Source organism: Sprattus sprattus (genome assembly GCF_963457725.1).
Source record: "Sprattus sprattus genome assembly, chromosome: 2".
Taxonomy (NCBI): Eukaryota; Metazoa; Chordata; class Actinopteri; order Clupeiformes; family Clupeidae; genus Sprattus; species Sprattus sprattus.
The window spans coordinates 50,153,788-50,180,192 of record NC_137921.1 but is presented as its reverse complement, the minus strand read 5'-3'; the positions used below and the strand labels follow the sequence as shown (position 1 = coordinate 50,180,192).

The following is a 26,405-nucleotide window of genomic DNA, read 5'->3' as shown; positions in this document are numbered from 1 at the left end:
TTTCTGTCTCTCTGTCTCTCCCCCCCTCTTTCTTTTTCTCTCTCTCTGTCTCCCTCTCTGTCTCTCTCCCTCAGGTGTCCAGCACAGTGTCAGGCAGAATAGCTCAGAGCTGTTGGTGGCGGCTCCTCATCAGGTCCGGCCCAAGAGGACCTCTGGGCAGCGGGGTGGCTGTGAGCGTGTGAGTCCTCCGCCCCACACACACACACTACTGACCAAACCCCAACATCACTCTTTTTACACTAACCTACACACTCCGACTCTGCCTAACACACCACCAAATATCACCAGCACATCAGCAATCCCACTCCAAGCTTCCCTGTCAAATCTGTGCTGTTAACTCAACAATCCAATTAAATATCCAGTGGTTTCTTTGCTTGATCTTTTTCATTTTGACTGTGTGTGTTAGTCGTAGCAGTGAATTACTTACAACCATGGACACACACACACACACAAAAGTGCACCCCTCCACCACCAATAAGGTAACTGTCACCAGTCACCGGTGCCCCCCCTGCTCCTGATGTGTGTGTGCTCTCCTCCCTGTGCCTCTCAGTCCAGGTCACTGTGCTCCTCGCCTCTCCCCGACCCCAGCCACTCCCTCACCTCCTCCTCCTCCTCCAGCCCCAGCGAATGGGGGGGCCAGACAAGAGCACCCAGCCCTGCAAGAGGTGAGAGAGACAGATGCACGCATGCACGCACGCACGCACGCACGCACGCACGCACGCACGCACGCACGCACGCACGCACACACGCACACACACACACCATGATGACTCTCCCCTCCTCTCTGCAGTGGGTCTGTCTCGCGGCCCGAGTCCCATCTCCTTCAGCACACAGGAGGCCTGGCCAGTAGCCGCAGCCATCACAGAATACATCAATGCCTACTTCAAAGGAGGACAACACAATCGGTCAGTACGCACGCACACACATGCACACATACACAGACGTGCACACACACACTTTAGTTATAGTGACACATTACATCAATGCGTACTTCAAAGAAGGACAACACAATCGGTCAGTACGCACGCACACACATGCACACATACACAGACGTGCACACACACACTTTAGTTATAGTGACACATTACATCAATGCGTACTTCAAAGAAGTCCCAATCAATTGGTACACACACACACACACACACACACACACACACACACACACACACACACACACACACACACACACACACCCTTACCAGCAGTCACTGAGTTACTCAGATCAGCTAAGCACAGTCAGAGAACAAGTGTCACAGTTTTAGCGGTTTGATGACTCAAGTGTGTGTGTGTGTGTGTGTGTGTGTGTGTGTGTGTGTGTGTGTGTGTGTGTGTGTGTGTGTGTGTGTGTGTCTGTCTCTCGTCTCCAGATGCCTGGTGAAGATCACGGGGGACCTGACCATGTCCTTTCCTGCTGGCATAACACGCTTGTTCACGGCCAACCCCAACGCTCCCGTGCTCAGCTTCCGCCTGCTCAACATCTCACGCCTCGACCACTTCCTTCCCAACCAGAAGCTACTCTACAGGTAACACACACACACACACACACACACACACAGAGCCAGATTGGGCAGATTGTGCAACCCCAGACAATGTGTTCACTGTCCTTAATTAAACCTGGAAACCGTTGTTTAATAGCCAAACCTGTGTCCTCCCGTGTATATCTGTGCTCTGTAGTATGCATGTACACTGCAGATGTAAGGCTGTTCAGACATTGGGGGCAAACCTGCCTACAGCAAACCCACCGGAAGATTCAATAGTCCTTCTCTCTCTGTACAACAGAAGATTCAATAGTCCTTCTCTCTCTGTACAACAGAAGATTCAATAGTTTCATGCTTCTGTACATGTCGGAGTGTGTGGGTGTGGGCATGTGTGCCCTGATAGTGAGTTGTCGGTGTGTGTGTGTGTCTGTCTGTCTGTCTGTCTGTTTGTGTGCGTTGGTAGTGAGGTGTGTGTGTGTGTGTGTGTGTGTGTGTGTGTGTGTGTGTGTGTGTGTGTGCGCGCCCTGGTAGTAAGTTGTGGGTTTGTGTTAACCTCAGGCTCTCTGTCCCTCTGCGTCCCTCTCTGCTAGTGACCCCTCTCAGACTGACCCTGACTTCAGAGACTTCTGGTTCAACATGCAGGCCTTGACCTTTCACCTGCAGAGGGAGGCAGAGCTTAACCCCCAGGCCTCCTACTACAACGTGGGCTTACTTAAATATCAGGTGAGGAAGACCAGTGTGTGTGAGGAAGACCACAGTGTGTGAGGAAGACCATTGTGTGTGTGTGTGTGTGTGTGTGAGAGAGGAAGACCACTGTGTGTGTGTGTGTGAGAGGAAGACCAGTGTGTGTGTGTGTGTGTGTGTGTGAGAGAGGAAGACCACTGTGTGTGTGTGTGTGTGTGTGTGTGAGAGGAAGACCAGTGTGTGTGTGTGTGTGTGAGAGGAAGACCAGTGTGTGTGTGTGTGTGTGTGTGTGTGTGTGTGTGTGTGTGTGAGAGAGGAAAACCAGTGTGTGTGCGTGTGCTCTTGTTAGGCGCTTGCTAGGCTCTGTGTTTAACTGGAACCATCAGTTTAATTGAATTGGTGACAGTGTTGGGAGGGGTGTGGTCACGATGCCATAGAATTGAAAGTGTCTAGTAAATAGTGTCGTATGGTTCTCACATGTTCATATTGAAATGTGTCTTGTTCATGGAGCAAATGGAGGTGTGCTGTCATTGGCCAGGCTAAGTGAGCCTTTGTGTGATTGGTGTGTCAGGTGTCGTCTCAGGACCCCGGGCGGGCCCCGCTGCTGCTGTCGGCCGAGTGCCAGCGCAGCGGCACCGTCACCCGCATCTCCCTCGACTACCACTGCTGCCCAGCAACCGCTCCCGCCGCCCAGCTCACGGCCGTGCAGGTGCTGCTGCCTCTGGACCACACGGCCACAGACCTGCAGTGCCAACCGGCCGCATCCTGGTGAGACAGACAGATATACAGATGATTGACAGACAGACACAGACAGACAGACAGACAGACAGACAGACAGACAGACAGACAGACAGACAGACAGACAGACAGACAGACAGACAGACAGACAGACAGACAGACAGACAGACAGACAGACAGACAGACAGACAGACAGACAGACAGACAGACAGACAGACAGACAGACAGACAGACAGACACTTGGTCACAGATATACAGACAGACCTGCAGTGCCAACCGGCCGCATCCCGGTGAGACAGACAGATATACAGATGATTGATTGATTGATAGACAGACAGATATACAGACACTTGGTCACAGATATAGAGACAGACCTGCAGCGCCAACCGGCCGTATCCTGGTGAGACAGATATGCTGATGATTGATGGACAGACGGACAGATAGACACAAGTAGTAGAGACTGATAGACATGCAGGGCCAACCAGCTTGCATCCTGGTGAGCTGCAGACAGAGACGGGACAGAAAAGTAAACAAAGACTTGCATAGGCAGTCCACTGTCTTGTTGAGAAACACACATAGACAATCCAGAGAGAGAGAGAGTGAGAGGGAAAGAGACCAATTGACACCATCCCCATTTCACTCATTAATAGGGATTGGGGTTTTGATTGGCTGAGAGCAGATGACTGATTTTCCTACTTGTTTTCACAGGAATGCGGAGGAGAGACGCCTGTTGTGGAAGTTGCCCAACCTTTCCCCAACCAATCACAGCAAAGGTAACTGTCATGTCTTTCATCATTCATCTTCAGCTTGATAAATGAAACTGTTCATCAGTAGGCATAAGATGTCAAAGCAGGTGGTTTCAGCCAGGAAGACGCTAACAGCTTAAGATTTTAGTCTTCTTATTTGATGTTATCGTAATTGTATATCTTTACATGGTAAACAGCGATGGTCATTCATCTACTGTACAGGTATACCCATTAACCTATATATTTGTCATTGGATTTACGAAATGTAAATGTACAAACACAAAATCTTATTTGACAATGTTTTTATTAATACTTTAAAGTTGGCTTGGTGTGTCATGTTGCCAAGGGCTCCTGTGTTGGCTGGCAAAGCGGATAACAGCTGACTGCTTTATTCCCTGTCTTAGGCTCTGGCACGCTGTGTGCTAGCTGGCAGTGCCTAGAGGCGCCGCGAGGGCCCCCGCCCAGCTTGGCAGTGCAGTTTGTTGGATGCGGGGCGTCGCTGTCAGGCATGGACCTGGAGCTGGTGGGCACCCAGTACCGCATGTCTCTGGTGAAGAAGCGCTTTGCCACAGGTGGGTGCGGTTACAGAACAGGTGCATGTTCATCAGTGTGGGTTTAGCTACAGAGCAGTTGTGTAATGTTCATTAGTGGGTGCGAGCGGGCATCACACTCATGACCGAGGTTTGACAGGCACCTTGCTCTACCAGCTGGGCTCCATGTCAGGAGCATGCAAACTCATCTTAATAACTGTATTGTTATCTTTTGGAAAAACTGTGGAGAATTGATTTCCCTTCCTCCCTCTTTTCTCTGGTGTGTTCCTTCTGTGCAGGGAAGTACATGGCGGGCTGCTCTCTGTGAAGAGGGAGTCACGACTACCTGCTGGATGCGGGGGGGGAGGGGTTGTCTATTACTGGCGAACAGTTTGCACTTTTAGCCCACTGAGCCAAGTCTACACACCGTAGAGAGGTGAGGGGAGAACACACACTCTGGCAGGAGAGCGTGCACTTACCGAAAATGATGGATCCAAAAGGCCTTGCTGCTATGGAGGACCAAGTTGAGCTCTGACCTGGCCTTTTCTATCACTGACTCCTTTTTCCCTTTTTTGGATTGCGATCTGAGATTTGTACTTGTGGTAGAATACAGCCCAGCACATCACTGCTCTGACTCCAGAAACCTCTCTTTGTCTGTTCTGTAGGTCGTGAATAGTCTCGCTTCACCATGAAAGACCAAAAACTAAAAAATAAATAAAAGCATGTGGGATTTGTGAAGGAAAAAAAAGAGAATTTGTGAGCGCACATAATACATGTTTTATAGTTTTAGATTAATATCTTCATGGAAATCTGCTTATGTGTGCATCAGTACGGAGGGGTTTTGTGGGGGGGCTAGTTTTATCAGTCAGTACGGCTGAGTTATTTGCACTGTTAGTGCCGTTTATTTCTATGTACATTTTAAATATATTTATAAACTTCAATGCTTCTCCATAAACAATGTGTGACTAGTTATTGATGATTCAGGATGAAAAACAAGCAGAGCAACATGCGCCGTACACCAGTTTATTTGTGTTTTTAAACGGTACAAAATACAATTCAACTATGCAGTTTGTTACAGTCTTTCTGTTCTCAGGCCAGGTAAAGAATTTAAGAACAGGTTTAAAAATACACAAAAATAAAGTATCAATATACTTGTGAGAAGAATCAGATCTAGTCCAATAAAAATAATCCTCAACCAGAAGTCTAAACAGCATTACAAAAAAAACAATGACACAGAAAAGACCTTCCCCAATTACTCTAAAGGCAAGTTACTGTGACAGGCACAAGTTAAAAACATGGACTAAGAAAAGCTTTTACCAAATCTTTAGTTCAGGACTTAAAACATCATACAACTATTGGAATGGGCCGAGAGGACGTGTAGTGTCGGGCATCCCTACGTATAAAACCAGCGCTAATAAATATGCGGAACGCAAGGGTGAACGTGTAAGGACACAGGGCTGAGTAAGCATGTGGGTCGGAGAGACACTGACAGGAAGGAGGAGCCAACAGGTAAAATATTCACAGACCAGACTGAAAGGATTCCACAGATCAGGAATCTCATCTTTTCTTACTAGTAAAGCTGGGTTGGTAACTATGGGAACAGAACACTGGTCTCCAGCTCACGACCATCTCAAGGGGTCCGAGGGAGGGATAGCCCAAAGCCACTCGACTTGGAGCACTAGAAACACATTCAACAGGTCTTAAAACTGAACTGCAAAAACCATCAAGATGCTCGAGGAGCTTTTTTTTTTTACAATTTTTTTTCTTTCTCCTCAATACATCTAATTAAAAGTCTGGATTCCACTTTAAAACTGACTAAGATACATCAGGGTTTTCAGTGTAGCTAATAATTCAGCTGTTTAAAAATTATATTAAAAAGGCAATCTGCCCAGGATTATGCTGGGGTAAAAACTGACACGTACATGTAAATATTTATGTGTGATTTACACCTTTTGCAGCGCCACCACTAGGGGGCGCAGCTTCCATTGTCACTTAACTTCGAGGTACTCTTTACTCGAGGGGTACCACCAGAACCATAACAAGCCCAGGAGCTGTGCACATCCAAGGCATTGCAGGCTGCTACTGGTGTGAAGAGGAGCCACTACAGGAGTCCCGCATCACAAGGCAGAGGCTCGATCCCCATCAGATCAGGGCCGACTCCAGGACAGAGCCAGGCCTGAATAGGTCTGAGTCGGTATGTGAAATAGCACTGAATGCAAGACTGGACTGGACTTAACATGGGCGTCCAAAAGGCCTCCTGAGGGGACCCCTCCAGCAAGGACTTACAGGTACGTCACATATTTACACATCATGGTACTCTCAACAGATTCACTGATAATCACGGTCTGTCCAGTCACTCAAATCATTTAAAATGTACACACCAACACAAACTTAATGCCACAGGGCTGAACATGGGTGTGTAAGGCCAACTGGAATAGTAACTGCAATTCCTTGAAATGTGCATTGTACAACAGGCCTGATTTTTCTTTCAGCGTTAAAAACCATTCTACATTGGCAGTCACATTTCTGAAGCAATCAGGCCGATGACATCATAGCTGAGGCCATATGTACTTTTAAATACATATGCAAATATAAAACATACTTTAAAATCAGAGGGAGACAGAGGAAAGTAGCTTTAAAAGGGGAAATAAAAATAGACGGGATGAACCGTCAGAGTCCCACACGTTCACTGACCCTGGAACAGGTGTGGACCTGACTGACCAGACCTGTCCCAGCCTCAGCTTCTGTGTGGGTGTGCTCATATGGCCACGGGTTCCATACTGCAGTCAGCGCAGCAGAGGCTCTGAGCAAGAGAGTGCCCTCTGCTGGCTGGTGGGGGGTTGCGATGAGGCATGCTTTGGGCTTACAAGTCGCATAGACATGAGTTCAGCTACAGGAGTGAGTAAGTCTTAAGTCTCTTCCTCCTACAGATCTAGAAAGTGCTTTAGAAAGCGTTCTCTCTTGAGGTTATGAAACATACAATCATACTGCATTAAGAGGCACAACTGGGAGAGGAGGGGAGAGGAGGCTGGAGATTCTCCAGTAGTGAGTGTGTGTGTGTGTGTGTGTGTGTGGTTATGTTGGTTTTAATCAGACTTTTTTTTTTCCTTTTCAAATCTAAGGCACTGGAATAAACACTAGCTATGGCACAGCTATAACAAGAGTAACATCACTCATACACATACAATAGATTCACAGTCACAAACGCCGGCAGGAGTCGGAAGAGGGGAGGGCAAGAGCACAGAGAGAAACTAGAACCACACACAGCCTCCCCTCTCCCTCCGTCCACAGCTTGATTCTGTGAGAACACCACATACACACACACACACACACAACACACACATGCACACACACGCATAACTGAGTGACACACATCCTATGCCATCCTCACAGTCTAAGGGTGTGAGGGCCTATTAGAACACACACACACACACACACACATGCGGGACAGTCGGTCACTGTAAGTGTGTGTGTGTGTGTGTGTGTGTGGAGTGTGTGAAGGAGCAGCTCAGATCTCCTGCAGTGAGTGGTTGAGCTCGATCCTTTCCCTCTTCACTGCTGGCTCGCTGGCCCCTCTCGACACGTCACCGTCGCTTCCCATATCGCTCATGTCATCTGAGAAGGAGGCGTCTGAGGGCGCAGAGAGGGGAGTCGGGTTAAACTCAGGCATATTCACCAGAGGAGAAACACTACAGGGAGATCAGTGGAGGGGCTTACCTTTATCCATCAGCACAGGCATCATGGAGTTGAGGTCACTGAACTGGGGGTTTAAAAGAGGAAGAGAATATAAGTTAGCAGCCTCTGATGGAGCTGATTATGCTATAGGGGCAGCTTATGTGATGCCCCATATCCTAGGTCTACAATTTAAACATGTGGCAGTGTCTTTCTGAAGAACTAAACGCCAGTGTGACCAGTTCACCAAGGTTGTACTTACTTCTCCCATCACAGCAATAGGCGTCTCCCCTGTTGCCTGGGCAATGCGGTGCTCCACCAGGTAGAACATGTACTCGTCGTAGAGCAGGCGGATGAGGTGGAAGGAACCAAAGCTGGCTGCACTGCGCAGGGTCAGGTCCCTGATCACCATGGAGCTTGAGAGAGAGGAGGAGAAGGAAGTGAGGTAAGCACACAACGGAGTGGGACAGGAAGGAAAAGGTAAAGGAAAGGGAAGTTGGCGGAGAACCACAGAAACTAATCCATGGCCTTCAAAGGTGGAGTTGAAGAGTCTAAGTGCCATTCATTTCAGATAAAAAAAACACACAAATTTTAGCACACAAATTGGCTACTTCTCACATTTCTGATCATTCTTGACATACGCATTAACAAATATGTGTGTAAGTTTTTTTCTGCTTAGTGACATTTAACCACTGAGAAAGTTCCTAGCCCCAATTTCATACCCCTTTAAAATGGCATGGTTACTAACGTTTTCAGTTAGAGATCCAGAGACCAGGGCCCTCTAATACAATACAAATAAAATCTTCTTAAGATAGGATAAGCAGCTAAGTTACATTCACAGACAGGAATTTTCCTATTACAGAAGCAATTCCTGAATGTATTGGTGTGCCCCATCCCAGCGGTTCTCAAACTGGGGTCCGCGACGCCTTGCCTGGGGGTCCGAGAAAAAGTCTGGCTGCCAAAGGTTTTTATGTATTGCGATACAGTATACAAAACATATAGGCTAATGTTACACGATGTACCGGTACTAGAAAGGTACCGCGGAAACCTAACGTAAAAAACGATATGATTTTGCATATTTTCAGTAGCCTATAGGTAATAGCACGCAATCAGAGTGCCCTCACTGTTCCGCTCCCTCAGGGCTGCCCGCACGTCTAGACTGCAAGGGCGGAGCTGCCCAGCTCTCACACATGCAACTCACAACGAGTCATCTCAGGGGAGACATGGCCTCATGTGCAAAAGCTCTTGCCGACGTCCTCGGCTTTTTTGAAAACAAAAAAAAGTGAGATCTGGAAGTACTTCGGATAGGAAGCAGACTGTGAAGGAAAGTCTATCGACACACAGAGACCCGTCTGTAAAACATCCTTCAAAGCCACTCAGGCAAAGGGAGGTAACACGTCAAATATGGCTAAGCACCTCTCAAACAGACACACTGAACTTTTCAGAGAGTTCTCAGTACGACAGGTTAGCAAATGTGATTATAAACATGAACACCCCCAAGGTCACTCATATACAGCCTAACAGGAGTTGCCTTAGTTTAGAGACAAGCGATTTTACCCATCACAGAATTTTGACGATGCGTATTACAATGGCTACAGTGCAGTGTGGTTAACGTAACTAAAGCGGATTTTTCACGCTAGTAATGTTAACTGGCAAGTGATGCATTTATTCTTCCATCAATATGGGTCGTGTTTATCGTTGCAGAAGGCCCTTTTTTAAAGATAGGTTAGCCGAAGGCATATCGGATGGCCCTATTGCATGTATTCTCGTTTATGACGTTGATCCAGCTTTCAATTTGGCTGCAAGAACGTAGCCCTGTTCATCGTCAAAATTAAACTCTAGAAAGAAAAGGCTATACGTGTATAATCAATTATATGATGTCACCATGTAGGCCTAGTTTTCATTAATATCTTGCTGGAGGCTAATACTAACCACACCACCACAGATAAGAGTTAATCATATTTTTTGTAAACAGATTTGTACGGCGATGGAGACGGGGATACACGTTTTTGATAACATTAGGTGGATATTTCCTATTTGTTAATGTCTTTGTTAAATATAAATCATCTCCGTTGGAAAACCCTACAATCTGCTTTGATAAAAAGAAAATGTTTCCATCAATATGTTTTATGTAAGGTAAACATTATTTAGCTTCTCAGCACATTTAAAAAAAGATCATTTAAAAATCTATCCTACATACTATCAAGTAATGCCAAATGTAATAAAATTACTATCTTCAACTCTTGTGATATGAGTACTTTACGATTTTAGAGTAAAAGAGTCCAAACGCATATAACATTACAAATAGCTATAAGCCTATATGGTTTAATTTGGGATGCTATTATGAGGGGGTCCTCGGAATATTTTCTGCCCTTTAAGGGGTCCCTGGCCCCATAAAGTTTGAGAACCCCTGCCCTATCCTATCTCAGACCTACTACTTGTTTTTCACGTTAGTAACGTTACCATTTTGCCGACAATTACAACATAGTTGAGCTCCTCAGCCAGTACCAATTTAACGTTAAACCCTTATGCCTCCATTTTCTAAATGCGAAGATAATATTAGCAAGGCTTATTATTACCAATGTTCAACAATTACACAATTAAACAATTTGTTTTTGAGGATGAGTCTAATTTATGCAAACTGTGTAGATTCTTTCCTAAATTGGGAAATGTCATCCTGAACTGAGATAGGATTTCAGACTTTCTGTATTGGGGAAGAGCAAGAGTGAGTGAGAGCAAAGCTGTGCGTCTCACCTGTAGAAGGACCACTTCAGCAGGAACTGGCGTGCGGCACGGGGGAAGCTGGGGCTGCCCTCGTGCGGTTTAAGCACCTGGTTGACCACGTTGTCCAGCCAGGTGGCCCACTGGTCCAGAGAGCTCTGCTGCTGCAGTGTCACCTTAAAGTCCTGCTCCAGACGCTGCACCATACTCTCATCACACTGGCACACCCACGACGCTTGCTCCTGCATGGCACACACACACAAACACTCATTACAATGGCACACCTACAATAACTGCTCCTGGAGGGGGCACCCATGCACACACACAGCTGGGAGCTACAACTATACAACTCACTCACTCACTCACACAAAACACACATGTTGCATTTGGACACAGGCAGAACAAACAATACGGTGAAATACCCGTCACATGCACCAACTGTAAATTACATCAGGGATGCATGCCATCAACACAGTGTGCTTCCTGCTAGAACAGACAGCCACTCATTTTAACTGAGGACACACACCCTATGGTTTCAGGGTGTGACGCCATACGGCGCACAGTACACACACACACCGAGACAATGGTTGTCATTGCACCATACAGGCGAGACCTTGTTTTCAAGGTGATAGGTGTGTAATGGAAACGCTTCTGCTATTCCACTGACTGTGCTTCAGAAGTATGCATACTAAATACACATTTAATTGGCTGGCTCCAACGCCACTGAAGGCACTGAAAGCATTCCTTCAGCTCTTGAACACACTCAGAGACTACGCATTTCTAGACCATTTAGGTTAAGGGAGCACAGTTAAAAATAAAAACTGTTGTGATAGAGAGACAGCAGAAAAATAAAGGGAGGATTAATTTGACGGGGGCAAGAGTGGCGTACCTGCACGTTGGCAAAGTCCACCCTGTTGAGGTCGGACAACATCTGGTTGATCTGGGAGGTGTTCTGCAGCACGGCTCGAGCTGCCTGGGCCAGGTGGTTCAGAGACGTGTACCTGCGCAGGGTCTGCGCAAACGCAGACACTACAGTCACCTGTTGGCCGCAGGGGGGGAGAGCGTTAGGACAGGATCCCAATGTTTTAGTGCAACAGATGGTTCATACTTTCAAATTCACAAAACAACTGCTGCTGAACAAGACTGACTGTGGCCTGACCTACAATTTAGGATTTTGACCCTGGTTGTTATGTTAGCCAGCATCATAGTCACAATACAATATGTTGTTGGGGACTCTTAGTAAAGTAAAATAGGGCATGAACAACTACACAGACATCAAATTTACTTCTATACAGACAGAACTGTGTATCTCAGTGGATACTGTGTCTTGAGCATTATTCAAATAAAAAATGAGGCAGAAATGTTATAAATATTGATTGAATATAAATATTGCTTGTCTTTGGCAGTTATTACCTTGGTGCGCACGGTCTCCTGAGGGAAGTCACACATGGCCAATGTGAGCCAGCTCTCTAGGCTCTTGGCAAAGTTCCTGATGGCTTGAGTCAGGGTGCCTGCAGAGCACAGGGGGAACATCGCACAGCACAACATCAGCTGTTTGCAACATTAAACACACCATTTTCTAAAAATGTACTTCATATGACCTCTTGATTTTGTATACAAATCCACAGTGGAAAGTGACAAACGACCTAAGAGAGTGTCAGGACGCTCTCATACACCCACAATGATTCTAAGCTGAGGTAAACCTGTTCTGTGATGTTCTTGTTTCAAGCCAAGTATTCGAACACTCAGCCTAAAGCAGGGTAGGACTGAGAGCGAGGAGGGTCCAGCGTTTCACACACATCTTTTTGACCGTTATGAGAACTCCATCTGGATCCTCATAGTGCACTGCTTGTTGCCAAAAGTGTCAGTGTGAACGCACTTACGCACTCAAAATAGCACGTGGAAGTACGGTAGAGCACGATTTGAGACACAATGTGAGACTCCTTTGATAGGGACTCTTATTTCACTCTTTGCCACCTTTACTCGGTGCAACTTTACTCAGTACAGAGCATTTACTTCCTTGGTAGTTGGTCAGAGCACCTTCCTGAACCTCCTACGTGGTGTGGCCAGGAAAGTGTGAGCGGGTGTGGCATTTCGGACTAGGCACCGATCTAGGTGTTGTGTAAAGGGAATTATGCTGAGGGTGTGGACTCACTGGGCACCGGTCTCAGGACGTCAGGGATGAGGATCTCCACCAGGGCCTGGTACAGGATGTGGTCACAGGTACGCATCCACTCCTTCACCGGCTCGTACTTACACATAGCCACCAGCCTCTCGTGGGGAATCACGTTCTCCATGTCCTCATCACTACACACGGATACACACACACACACACACACACACACACACACACACACACACACACATTTCTATGAGAATGCAATTAGTAGAGTGCAATTTTGCTACTCAAAGGGGTACCACAGGCTAATATTGGTGTTATTAAATTATGGTGTTTACATGTGTGATAAGAAATTATCCCTGATGATCATGTAGGACTTTCCTTATTTGCTAGGAGAACTGACCTGTTAGTGATGGTGGTGGAATCGTCACTAGATGGCGCACTTGAACACCAAAAGGACTGCCAGAGCTTCTCAATATATTGGAACTGCAGGTTCATCACAACATCCAGGGTTGCCTAAGAGACACAAACAATTTTGTTTTGTTATACACAGGGAAACATGTTAAGTCCTTGTGCTATTGATTGGGCACTTCCCACAGCGGTCAAACCTCTCAGGGTCACGTGCAAGTACTACACTACGTAGTGGCTGAGAAGGAGCAAAAGCCTGTATGATTGAGTTTAAGTAGATGGGTGCAGACCCAGAAGTCACTCTGCCATTCTGGACCATCTGTAAGGGTTTTGCTGTGCATGCTGGGAGACCCACTGGAAAGGCAAGTGCAGTAGTGGAGGTGAGAGACAACCATGGCCTGTACCAAGAGCTGGGTGGCATACGGAGTCAGATAATCACTTTTTTCTTTAAAAATCTTTAAGAGCTTTTATGCTTGTAGCACACCCTTGAGTGTACAAAAACACCTCAAGTGACCAAAACAGTTGGTCACTTTAGAGAAAAATACAAATATGACACGCATACTGCTTACATACAGTATATGTTTGGAGCCACTCTTGAAGTTTAGGTTAAGTCACATTGATATGTTTGAAGTTGCTCAAATTTTGAGAACCACAATAGTGCCTGAACTTCTGGGGCTTAAGTGATTCCTTCTCGAGTCCTCCCCCCTGGCGTTGGGGATTGTTCCCGGTCACACACTCAAAGCTCTGCTGCTTTTGCACACAGAGGGGTATTAGGCAAGAGTTTCCTCTCTGTGTGTGTAAATGAGCTCAAGCTGACTGCAGGCCTCCACACCACTTCCTCATAGCAGCTCTGCAACATTAAACATCTCCACAGCTACGACAGCAGTGTAAGCCTATACACACACACACACACACACACACACACACACACACACACAACCAGCTCACTCTGAGCACAACAGCCTGTCATCCAAAGCAGAGGAAACCTGTGATGCATTTACTCTCAATAAATCATTAACTCATCGGGGAGTTATTCCCCTGACCTCCACTAACTCTCACAGAAACACTACTCCTACACTAAGCAGAGTTAAAAGTTAGGATGCAAAGCTTAAGGGGCATTTCTCTTCACCTCCAGCTCCTTTCTAATGACCAATAGATATAATTGCTGTAAAGGGGGGGGGATTCTGCAAATATTCCAGGCATACCTTAAGTCCACATTTCACCCCAATGCACACACACATCAACTTCTGTTCAAACATACCACTCTTCTGCAGGAAGATGTGGACAGCACACATCCCCATTAGGAATTTACAGCAAAATACCCATGGCCATACTTCCCTTAAAAACAAATATTTTAAAACCATTAAACATTTTTAGAAGTGTGCATATCTGTATATGTATTTGCAATCTTGAGTGGTACGACTTGATTTTGTCAAAATGGCTACAGGTCAACAGGTCAGATTTGTGTTTGTGGTTACCATCACGAAAAAGAGGTTAAGACATTTTGGAAATGCCAAAGCAATTACTTTTGGATTAAAAAAACACAAGACATACCAAGAGGAGAACATAAAGGAGCTCTGAGACTTCATTCTTTTTTCTCTGCCCACACACACTGTGAGCGTGTCTCGGTGTGTGTGTGTGTGTGTGAAGGGGAGAGAGAGAGAGAGAGTGCAAGGGGGAGGGCAGACATTTTTCAATGTGTTTTGTCTATTATGTATCTCTGTGGTCCACTGTCTCCATATGAGTATGATTCACGCCATGCCCAGAGATTCTCTCCTGGCAAAGCTCACTTCCCTATATCCAGTTTCAGTGCTGTATAGGCTTTCCCTTCAATCACATGATATGTTTTCTGCTTCCTCACCAGGGATTGCCATAGCAACCTTGTTTACCGTTGCCCAGGCAACAACTCAAAACACAGCCCTCCAAAATAAAAAGGGAATGGGGGGAGAAAAATTCCCCAGCCCGGACAAACAGGGAGCAGTTGTACCTTTAGAACGCCTCACCATGGAAGAGAAACACTGGGTGTCTTAAGCCTGGTAATTTATGAAAGAGCTGCAGACAAATGTGTTTCCACATCCCTTCCACAACAACAGCCTTCACTCAAGTCACTGTCTGTGTGGCAGCCATGCACAGGCATGCACTTTTTCTTTAGTTTACCAAAGCTCTTCCATCCGCAACCGCCTTCGCAGTTCCATCCGACTAAACAGCTCTAGAGTTCATTAACACACGTGCACAAGCGCGCGCACGCACCCACACACACACACATACACTAAAGTGAGCCCTTCTCCAGCTCCAGAGATAACCCAGACATTTTGCCCAGATAAGAGGCAGACAGAGACTTGCACATTCAAGCAGAGCAGGAGAGCCACAGGGAGTCCGACTCGCAGACAAAAAGATGTCCCCCAGTCAGCTAAAAGGTTAATGGCCATGTCTTGAGAATGAAAAGGGGCTGCAGGACAAAAGAGGGTGTGTAGAGCTGGATAAAAGGGGGTGGGGGGGCAACACATAATATGACAACCCACCCCCCCAACCGGTGTTCGGGGGTAATGAGGGCCCATCCCCTCCCCTCCCCTCACTACAGCAGGCTATTTCTGATTCCCATCAGCACAACAGCTCCTCTGCTTTAAGCAGGCCCTGATCGCAGCAGAGTTGGGTGATCGTGGGCCAAACCAGGGCTGCGTCTGATCCAGACCTCATCTGCTACACTCGAGGGGGGCTGAGAAGTCTCAGGTGTCAGGTGCCATGCCAGGTGACACAGGTGTTGGAAGGACAGAAGGTGGTAAAACAGAGAACAAACAGAAACCCCTAATCAGAGTCTCACTAGGAGGAAATGAGTGAAAGAGACAGAGGAGAGGTATAAGAGCATATCAGAGAGAGAATGCAGAAGTAGGGCCTCGGGAGGACGAAAGATCGATAGAGATAGACAGAGTGTGTGCCTTTGGGAGTGGGTGATTTGAGGTTAAGTGTACATGTAGGCTTAAGGCCATATGGCCACTGGAAGCCACGTTCACACATCCATTAACAGTGTTGCCATCACTTTCATTCTTCACCTGGCTAGTGTTAGTTAGTTTTGTTCACTAGTGACAGTAGTTGCTAAGGGAAAAGAAAAAAAGAAACAGTCCGACTTTTTAACCCATAGTGACATAAAAAGTTGGATCAAATAGTTTAAAACATGAAATCCGTGGACCTGCCGCTCATGAAATAGAGCCGCGTTCTAAACTCTGAAGCTGATGAGCGCCAGACGCTGCCAGCAGGCGTTGAAAAGCCTGGCGTTAAAAAGAACTAGAAGCATTTAACACACGTTAAACTCCACCATCGGGCTTTGGCTTTTAGAGTTTGAGATATGTATGCGTGTGTAGGTTAACACTTTGAGGTGTGTGTGTGTGTGTGTGTGCAGGGTTGCCTACCTCACAGTGGTCCCTGTAGAGGCTCTGGAGTTTCTTGATGTCGTCAATGTTGATGCGCTCCGGTAGGGGCACAGGGCCCAAGTCCAGGGGCGGGAAGGGTGGAAGAACATGCGACACGTCTGCAATCACACAACAACGTTACAGTTTATATAATATGGTTACAAATATTAGAGTGCAACATTACAGTCCACACAGGTGTACTAACCAATCCATGATATAACAGTCTACACGTTTAAATATTTCTAATTAAATATAACTGCATGTGGAACTGAGTATTCAGTGCTATTGAGCACAACATGACTGAGCAGGTTGGGTTCAGCGTTGATAAAGTGAGCTGCACAAGTCACATCCACAGTCTGCATTGAGTGTTATATAAAAGAGGAGAGTCTCCACTTATCAAGGAAATAGTGACTGCTCTTTCATGTGATGGCAGAAGCAAAACAATGGATAGCAAATATGTGAGTCACGGAACATAAGTAACCACATATGCCAGCAAACAAAAGTGAAAGCAATGTGAGTAACCACTGTGGGCCTGACTAAAGAAAGAGCCATATGGAGTTCTGCTCCAAAACTAGCATGCTAACTACCTAAAAGTCATGCAAAAACCTTGCAAACACCACAAACAGCCCAGTTGACACTGATAAAAGCTAACACTAACTGGTGTCTTTTGGCAGTATAGCTGGCAATGTCATGCTGTGAAAGCTTTTCTTCCATTTTTGCAAGGTGTTCCAGCCAGGAAACACAGAACTACATAGTGTATATCCTGGATGGCTAGTGGGAAAGACACATGACCATATGCTATCAAAATGAATTGAGGATGATACCAAAACTAGTTTCCTATCAAACCATACCTCAAAAAGTGTCAAACTGTTACATATTGTTAAATGCTACACTGAAATTGGAACAGGTACAGCATAACACACTCAAATGAAGTCACTGGTAAGATAGAGTTGGTTGTTGGGGAAACATGAAACACTGCACTGCTACACATTGGGAGGCAGCACTGTGAGGGCTAGGAGCTGAAAAGCTGAGCAGGAGAGGAGTGCAGTGCTCACCAATGTACTGCTGGTGATGCTGGCTCTGGGCGGCCACAGACTGCTCCGGAGTGCTGGAGCCATGATGGGAGGTGCCAGACAGCCCGTCACCCACGCTGTGCACCTTCTGCAGTGGCTTAAACCTGCACAAACACACACACACACACACACACAGCCAATTATGACACGGCTAATGAAGACAAGGGCAAGGCTAATCAATGCAGGAAGGAAAACAGACACAGGCACAAGAGAGCCAGAGAGCGAGACCAAGTCAGAGACAGAAGAGCGAAACAGAGCCAGAGACAGAGCCAGAGACAGAAGAGCCAAACAGAGACAGAGAGCGGGCTCACCTCTGCTTCTGGTGCACAGGCTGCTGTCTCATGGCCATGTACTGGAAGTCATCCTGCTGGTGGATGAGGGGCGAGTCAGGTTTTATCCGGATGCCGTAGTAGTGGTACTTTGAGTTCCCCCTGAGAGAAGCAGAGAACGGCAGAAACCTTTAGGATACACCACTCACTTACCACCAGGAACACTACAACAACAACTCACATTAACGAACCTACACACTAGTCTGGATGAACCAAACAATGATTAACACTTTTTTTGATTTAAAAGACACTCAGTGGTAGTAACAGAACTATTAATTTAAACTGCACAGAGACTGCAGCTGACATGAGGACGATCTGTTCTCTGTTCTGCGGCTGAGGGACTGTTGTGTGTGCCGTGGTGCCTGGCGTCTGACCTGTTGCCGAGGCGTCTGGTGCGGAGCCCCATGAAGACGGAGCGGATGAGCTTGCCGAAGGAGGCGGCGTTGACGGGGTCCAGCTTCTGCTCCTGGCAGTGGCGCAGGTAGTGGTGGTAGAGGGAGCAGCGGGCCAGGCTCACCCCCTCTGCAGTCTCGTAGTTATCCAGCAGCCACTGCAACTGTGGAGCAAAGGCACGTCAGGACAGGACACACACACACCTCTGTCTCTTCGCTCACATCACCATCCATACACTTTATGCTATCTCTATACCACCTCTATGCTTCTCTCTCTCTCTCTCACACACACACACACACACACACACACACACACACACACACACACACACACACACACACACACACACACACACACACACACACACACACACACACCACAAAATGGCCATACATTTCAAAATCAAGTCTCAAGTACAGCTCAGAATAATATGAATGCCCTCACACTAAGAACATTTTACATGTAACTGTTGCATTAACCCAAAAGGTCATGCAGAAATAATCCATTCAAAAGGAGAAGGAGGGCATGAGGATGTGAGGGCACACAGGGGTGAGAGGTGCCCTCATTCTACTGATACTCTACAGGAGACGGACCAGCGCAGAAGAGCGAGCTCACTCTGACCAGGGAACCCTCCCCGTATCAGCTGCTCACCACAGAACAGATTCAGCCCTAGAGCTGGCCCAGAGCCGTCCCACCCAGCTGCTATGTACTAAAGCGCGCACACACACACACACACACACACACACGCACACACACACACACACGGCAGGGAGATGTTGCTGATTACAGGCAGGCTGTGTGTAAACATGCTCAGCGGTGTGTCAGCACTCGTACACTCGGCCACAGAGTGGCGCGACTAGAAGTGACAAGCTAAGAGCGGTAAACAGCCGTTATGGAAACACCAGGGGGTAAAACCACAAGGTTGGGCCGAGAGAGGCAGAGAGAGAAAGACACACACGCACACGCACTCTCTCACACACACACACACACACACACACACACACACACACACACAACATAAACGAGAAATCTCTCACTTCTGCCCCCACCACTGTGAATAAAGCTAAAGTAATAGCCAACTGGAAGACTCAGAGAACATTTAGTAGGGAAGCTAACAGCACAGTTGTTCTCACAGATGATCTCCCCTTGCACTCACAGAGAAGAGCACACAGGCCTGTTTCTTCATAACCTTTAACCTCTTAGGTAGTGACACCTACTCATTCAAATGTATCCAGTCTTGTCCTTTTTACTGAACAAAATCAGGCAAGTTGTTAAGGACAAAGGGATGTTGCCATATGCACGGCAGTGCAGTAGGTGGGGACCTGAAAGAAGAACCTTAGGCAAGCTCTCTTTGGCCTCCTTGCAGCCTAATCTTACAGGGGCATGGGGTTGTTTAACACCTGCTGCAGGGTGAGAGCAGAACTGGAGACACTGTGTGACCCCTAAGCAGTGAGGAACACAGACAGGAAGAGACAGACAGACAGGCAGCAGGAAGCAGACAGACAGTGGCAGGCCTCCCTCCTCTGCGGCCGTTTTCGCTGGATCCCTTTGAAGGCAGGTTGCTGGGTGACTTACATGGCTGTTGAGCAGGCTGTTTTTGTGAGTGGAAATCCCTTCAGACTTTTGGAGGTTTTCAATCGCCATTTCAAGCTGAAGGAGAAAAAAAAATGGGCATGCAGGAAACGTACACACAGGGTGAAAGTGGGGGAGAGGGAGAGAGAGAGAGGGTGAGAGGAAAGGAGAGGGAAGACAGACAGTTTGAAGGGGAACAACAGAAAGGAAAAAAAAGACGGTTAGCAGCAGCCAGATTGTAGCATTTCCATTAAACTGGGTCAGCGTGGCAGCCAAACTCATTATAGCTGGGCCAAAGACATGCAAATGCAAACAGGCCAGAGTAAGAAGGGTTAAGGCCCTGACCAGAGCTGCTCCCTGCTCCCTGTCTGACACTAACGTATGCAAATATGCTGGAGTCACCAGGCCACGGATGTCACACAGGGCTGCAAGCCGCTATTTAAAAAACACCACCAGGAAACATCTTAACATGCCGCCCTGAAGTATTGTTTTTCCCTCCTTCACCTTCGACACCATCTGAGATGACACACAGGAAGCTAAAAAACAAAAAGTGTGCTTCTAAAACACACACCGTGTTCTTGAACAGTCTCAGAACACAGCCTTAGGTAGAGAGGGGGTTAAATTGAACCTCATTGTGGGTTTCTAAGGGACAAATAAGACTCAGTGGCTGAGGCTAAAGGATCCCTGTTAGAAGTTGTGGTGGCGTGACTTGAGAGGGCAGGGAGGTGGCACGAGGGGTCTAACTGAGGGGTCTCGGCTGCTGAGGCTCACATGCTAATGAGGCCCAGCGGCTGTTTTGTTATGCAGAGCACTCCTCACGGTCCTGACGAGAGGAGAGGAGAGGAGCAGAGGGAGCGGAGCAGGAACAGCCCCCAGCCCTCACGCCACCACTTCATCTGCTCCCCGACTCTCCTGGGCGGGGCTTCGTTTGGGGCGTCCCCTCACCACACACCGCAGTGGGACAGTCACACTTGCCTCTCGGATACAGAGCCACAGGCCAGATATCTGAGGCAGTGTGTTTAGTGAGGCCTTTAAATAGTGGGAACCACTAGTGGAAATATAAGTTCACAACTCAAACGCCATCAGCTGGAAAAGTGACAGTAGGTGTTTTTGTGTGTAGCAGCAGCAACCAGTGTATACCATAGCCGAGAATCGAATTAATGGTTAAAATTTGAGTGTTGTAAAAGAAGCTGTGTGTGTATGAAGAGGACTGCAAGGTGGGGGTGCTGTGGAACGGTTAGTCAAAGTGTGGGTGTGTGTGGATGTGTGCGAGTATACCATAGCTGAAGAGGAGCGCAAGTGGGGGTGCTGTAATACTGTTAGTCTTTGTGTGTGTGTGTGTGTGTGTGTGTGTGTGTGTGTGTTAGAGTATATACCATAGCTGAAGAGGAGCGGAAGGTGGGGGTGCTGTGGTGGCGGCTACCCTCCACACTGCTGCCGTGGATGAGGTAGGCGCCGCTGCTGGAGATGATCTGGCTCCCACCCACATCCACGGCGACGCCCACCATGCCGTGCGGGTGCATGCCGCTGGCAGACGATACCACCGTGGTGACCTGGGCACCGCCCGCCTGAGAGTCAAAGTAGGCCCCACCGCTGCCCTGGCCATACAGCTGAGCCTCGTGGTTGTAGGTGTAGGCTGTCCGGCTGGAGGGAGTGAATCAGTCAAGGGATAATAAGATAGCCTTCCCAAAGCACTTCATAGAACAACAAGCTTCAATTTACCAGCAGTACAGAGAAATCAGTAAGGGAGAAAATGCAAGGAAACCTTTTTACTTTGAGCAGTAAAAATACCTTCTCTTTAAAATAATTTGAACAGAGACTGAACACCATAAATCATGCCCTTTTGAGGATTAAATAAAAAAATCCAGACAAATGAATTAAATGCTTTTTTTTTTATAACGTTGGCTTCTCCTAAGATGCTATTACTTCACACAGTCAGAAGTGATGCTCTGCTTCGTCTTGCATGAAATTAGGTCATAAAAGTGTCTGTGATTTTGCAAACCAATCTGCTTTTCTCCTATTCAAATTGCAAGCAACTTAATCCTAGGCTTAATTAACTAAAAAGACTATTTAGATTAGCAAGATATATCTGATGATATACGACTGATAATAAAGAAATAAACAGCAGTAGTACTGATGGCTTTGAGCATTTTAAACTATTTAGTTTCAGGACCAGATCAAGGCTGGATGGATCTGCTCCAAAACCCCAACTTTGTCTCTGTCCGGAAGGAGACAGCTGGAGACTTCAATCACCCCCGTCTCTCAGAACTGCCTCCTCATGATCCCTGATGTGAAGGCAAGGGCGGGGATCACACTGACCAGCACAGTAGATCTGCTATCGTTTCCTAGGGTTCTGCATTAGAGCGGTTGACAGCACAATGCGATGCTCACCAATGTCAATTTAATGTATCCTAGCAACATTTCAGGCATTTTGACCAATTAAAACAGTAGGATTCTGTATAGGACCTGGACATTTCTTTCCGCTCACACTGCCTACAACTTTTTAATTAATTTTAATTAATAAAATGATTATGGTCCGAGTGTTGCATTACACTATGCTGTTTTTATTATTATTTCCAGTGTGTTCCATGCCTAATTGAGCTCTGTGTGTGTGTGTGTGTGTGTGTGGGTGTGTGATCCCTGCCTAAGTGAGCTCCATGAGAGAGTGAGAGAGTGTGTGTGTGTGTGTGTGTGATCCCCGCCTAAGGGAGTTAACCCCTGCAGTAACACCTAGAACTTACATGGTTCCGTTGGTGTAGACGGCCTCTCCACTTTCCACATACTGGACCTGGGAGGGGTACACGTGCTGGACATGCTGGACCTGCTGGGCCTAAAGACACAGACAGACAGACAGGCCTGCGTCAGAAAGCAGCGCAGGCAAGCAGCAACAGAGATAGCAGTCATAGCCATTTGGAAACGATAGCAGTCATAGCCATTTGGCAGCTTATGCAAGGCCCTGATGTGCTTAGGAAGAACCTGTTCTTTCACCATTTCTCTGAAGATCATGACACTTCTCTAATCTGCCAAACCACTAAAGACATGGCAGGGCCCCACACACGAATCACTTCACAACAAAAGGAATGGTTACACACAAAGCACTGCACACGCAATCAACTTTCAGATTCACAATCACAGGACTGGTTAAACCCACATCAGGTAGTACAGAACTACTAGAGTAAAGCTGAAGGTGCAATAAAAAGAATGAGTCTAAATAAATCTTAGGGGACTTTTTGTATTTATCTATATTTCTGGCCTCATTAAAAGAGTCTGACTCTTGACCAGTTCAGTTGGGATCCAAGTTGAGTCCATTTTGGTGCCAGCTTCCATCGCTGCCCTCTTCCTTCCCCTCTAGTTAGGAAACTCTGCTTCATTAATACAGGACTCTGACTCGATGAGTCTGGGTCCCAACAAGATTTTCATTCTGTAATGGACCATGAAATGGCACGTCTATTGCATCATGTTGTTTTTGCACACAGACAATGAAAGAATACTTGGACAAGGCGGCCTCTCTGACGTTTGTGTGTGTGTGTGTGTGTGTGTGTGTGTGCAGCAGAAGGGAGTAACTGCGTGGAGATCTAGGCATAGCCTCAACATCTGCATCATACCTATCCATGCAGAAAGAGCCAGAGGAGTGTCACTGTGTCTTTACCCACCTTAGCACAGAGGGAGTATTTGTGGGCATGAATATTTTGGAGCCTTTTCTTAAGATATGTACTAAACTGAAAGAACATCAAACCACAGCTTGCTTAGAGAGTACTCTAACTCATCCCCCCCATCTTCCGAGGAAGGCTATGACACGCTGCACCGCTGACAAATCCCACCGCTCCAGAGGCAGGGGGAGGTTTAACAAGCTGCAGGAGAACTTTTGTCAGGGTGTCAGTGATGAGAATTCTTGTGGGATGAGCACAAACGAGGGGATGACAGGCAAAGGGGGGTAAGACGAATCAGAGAAACAGATAACCGCTACACTCCATCACTCTAGAGTGCACAGTGTGTGACTGATTAGACCTGCTAGAGCATATGTGTGTGTCTGTGTGTGTGTGTGTGTGTGTGTGTGTGAGTGCGTGTGTGTGAGTGAGTGAGTGTGTGTGAGTGAGTGAGTGAGTGAGTGAGTGAGTGTGTACCTGCTGTGACACCTGTTGTATCTTCGGCACTGAGAGCTGCTGCACCTGAGGACTCTTCTGAGATGATCCTGTGGCCTGAACCAGCACCCGCTGCAGAGAGAAGCATAGGACACCCACGCACACATTCACTTGAGAACTCTTGACTGTGCATTAAATCACTTTTGCAAGACGTTTCAAAATCAAGGGGTGTGTGTGTGTTTTGTCACCGTCACTTTTTTAACCGTACCTGTTGTGAGGCAGGAACCGGCTGCACTACGGGTGCCTGGGCCGAAGTGGCCGTGCAGAGAGCCACCGTAGACGCAGAGTCAGACCCTCCCTCTGAGCTTTGCATTGTGGGATACTAGAGGGGGCGAAAGGAAGAGAAGATAGTGATTAATGAGGACAGTCAGCATTATGGGGGAAAGCTTCCTCAGATGGACAGGATAACACAAGACACACTTGGCCGAGAGAGAGGGCCCTGCACATGTGCCAGCAGGCTGGACAAAGAGCCTTTTCAGCCGCTCCCCTCCTGAAGGAATCAGCACACTGACTGTGCCCAGGACAAGAGCACTGGGTGCAGAGGGGCAGGACCACTCAGATCCTCCACGGCCCAGAGGACCGTCTTCCCTCTGCTGAGCTTCGTGTTCACCTCACTCACACAAACCAACAGAGGGGCCTGTAAAATTTGGCCACCAAAGGAGGCAAACACCTTTTCAAATTTTAACGTTTGTGTAAAGATTGCAAATTATTTGATTTAAACTCTAACCCTTAGTCAAGTATGCATGTTTGTACCTATGCAGACCATTTGTATGTGTTCGCCAATGTTCGCAGTGAACTCAAAGTAAACGAAAAACTGTTTGAAAATGTTAGCAAATGTTTGCCTTCGAACGCACCCTCAGGTCATCCTCTATCCAACCCATCAGCCTGCCATCCCTCAGGGCAAAGACAGGGAAGGGAGAGACTGAAGAGGACGTTCGTAAAAATATATGTTATGTTGAGAGCATGGATTCTTTAGTAAAACGGTCTCTACAGGCGAAAAAAGCGGCGCACACTCTCACACAGAGATACAGGCCTGTTGCCGAGGTGGAAAGAAAGAAAGAAAGAAAGAAAGCTGGTTTAACATCCCTAACTCCGCGCACACACCCCTAAAAACTGAATGGTGGGGGGCGTAGGGACGTGGGGCGCTGATGATCTCCAGTGTTTGTTTCCAGCTAGGGCTGTCCTCCAGGGGCTGCAATAATCCAGCTGATAGGAGGAAATTCCACAGTGCTTTGTAAACGTTTGTCTGTTGCCATGGAGAGGCATCCATGACGACCACCCCTAACTCTAACCCCCTCCCTTCCATCCCCCCCCCCCCCCCATTCTTCCTTTCTTTTTTAAGCTCTAGCACAAGAACTTTACAGCATGTGGCAGAGGGGAGCACAAGAGAGAGAGAGAAAAAGAGGAGAGCTGAACAGACTGAGAGAAGAGCACATGAGAGGAGAAAGCAGGAGGACATAAGAGAAGGGATCGGAAAGTAATGAGAAGAGGAGAAGAGAAAGAAGAGCTAGAAGAGGGAACAGGGAAGGAGGAGAAAGCCAGAGAGAAAAAAAAGAGAAAGTGGAGGAAAAGAGAGAAGAATAGAGAGGAGGCTCTGAGGCACAACAAATGAGGCTTAATGGGACAGCAGACACGGACAAGACACTTCCTGTGCTGTCCAGTTCCAGCCACACAGCCCAGAAGGGGAGCCCAGACCTGCTTCTCCTGGGCTAATGAGCTGCTCTCGGTGGAACACCACGCCTGCCGCTAAACACAGTGCAGACTGACAGGGGCTACTCTGGCCCAGACCTGGCCCTCATGCAGTGCAGATCAGTCAGACCCTTCTGAAGGGAGCGTGTATCTACAGCTGCGGGTGAAACTCACATGATAATGGATACTTAGTGGGCTGAATGAACATCCACTTAGCATACCATCCCAGCTCAGTTTTATAGAGTGTGGGCTTCTTTAACTTAAGAAGAAAAGAAAGGGAAAAAAAACACAACAATGGGCTGATTATTGGATGATCAATATCCTCGTTGTGTTAAAACACTGAATGACCATTTTTCTCGTGTTTCTAGTCAGAGAGCAGAACATGTTTGCCCATGGGTTTTGAATACGCAACAATGCTGTACAACAACAACAACAACAACAACAACAACTTCAGGCAACTCCCATCCTGGCATTACTGATTTGCTAAACCATAAAAACCACTTAGTTGGGGAAGGCCTATGGCAAAACCAAAACAGATCACACACAGAGAAATGACAACAAAGACAACTCTACATGTCAGTATGCTGATATTGCAAAATAACAGCTCCACCACGCCATACTAGGAAAACACACTAAGGGTGTGTCCCCCGCCTACAGCACAGACCACGATTTGTCATAATGGCAGTTGAGTAAGAAAGCCGAAA

General features: G+C 47.1%; 2 protein-coding genes across 4 annotated transcripts in view; one reads left to right on the top strand and one right to left on the bottom strand.

Annotated features, from left to right (window-relative positions):
• The window catches only part of fcho1 (FCH and mu domain containing endocytic adaptor 1), a 33,565-nt gene extending 29,039 nt beyond the window's left edge, over nucleotides 1–4,526 (top strand). The window contains exons 19-27 of the mRNA XM_080860624.1: nucleotides 75–178; nucleotides 551–665; nucleotides 791–905; nucleotides 1,368–1,523; nucleotides 2,069–2,201; nucleotides 2,734–2,930; nucleotides 3,609–3,673; nucleotides 4,051–4,218; nucleotides 4,476–4,526. Of these exons, the coding sequence (XP_080716750.1) occupies nucleotides 75–178; nucleotides 551–665; nucleotides 791–905; nucleotides 1,368–1,523; nucleotides 2,069–2,201; nucleotides 2,734–2,930; nucleotides 3,609–3,673; nucleotides 4,051–4,218; nucleotides 4,476–4,504 (1,082 nt within the window). The 3' untranslated portion in view covers nucleotides 4,505–4,526. The remainder of the gene's footprint in view (nucleotides 1–74; nucleotides 179–550; nucleotides 666–790; nucleotides 906–1,367; nucleotides 1,524–2,068; nucleotides 2,202–2,733; nucleotides 2,931–3,608; nucleotides 3,674–4,050; nucleotides 4,219–4,475) is intronic.
• A 758-nt stretch (nucleotides 4,527–5,284) lies between these two features.
• rfx2 (regulatory factor X, 2 (influences HLA class II expression)) overlaps nucleotides 5,285–26,405 on the bottom strand; it is a 34,001-nt gene continuing 12,880 nt past the window's right edge. Inside the window, exons 2-18 of one of the 3 annotated variants that reach the window (XM_080860608.1) lie at nucleotides 24,221–24,334; nucleotides 23,995–24,084; nucleotides 22,612–22,700; nucleotides 21,247–21,514; nucleotides 19,874–19,948; nucleotides 18,280–18,461; nucleotides 17,888–18,007; nucleotides 17,559–17,680; nucleotides 16,504–16,622; nucleotides 13,092–13,204; nucleotides 12,725–12,876; nucleotides 11,983–12,080; nucleotides 11,459–11,608; nucleotides 10,603–10,811; nucleotides 8,111–8,264; nucleotides 7,894–7,936; nucleotides 5,285–7,806 (exon numbers count right to left, since the gene is read on the bottom strand). In XM_080860608.1, coding sequence (XP_080716734.1) covers nucleotides 7,685–7,806; nucleotides 7,894–7,936; nucleotides 8,111–8,264; nucleotides 10,603–10,811; nucleotides 11,459–11,608; nucleotides 11,983–12,080; nucleotides 12,725–12,876; nucleotides 13,092–13,204; nucleotides 16,504–16,622; nucleotides 17,559–17,680; nucleotides 17,888–18,007; nucleotides 18,280–18,461; nucleotides 19,874–19,948; nucleotides 21,247–21,514; nucleotides 22,612–22,700; nucleotides 23,995–24,084; nucleotides 24,221–24,325 — 2,211 coding nt within the window. In that variant the 5' untranslated portion in view covers nucleotides 24,326–24,334 and the 3' untranslated portion in view covers nucleotides 5,285–7,684. The remainder of the gene's footprint in view (nucleotides 7,807–7,893; nucleotides 7,937–8,110; nucleotides 8,265–10,602; nucleotides 10,812–11,458; nucleotides 11,609–11,982; nucleotides 12,081–12,724; nucleotides 12,877–13,091; nucleotides 13,205–16,503; nucleotides 16,623–17,558; nucleotides 17,681–17,887; nucleotides 18,008–18,279; nucleotides 18,462–19,873; nucleotides 19,949–21,246; nucleotides 21,515–22,611; nucleotides 22,701–23,994; nucleotides 24,085–24,220; nucleotides 24,335–26,405) is intronic. The other 2 variants (XM_080860609.1, XM_080860610.1) reach the window with 2 other exon arrangements.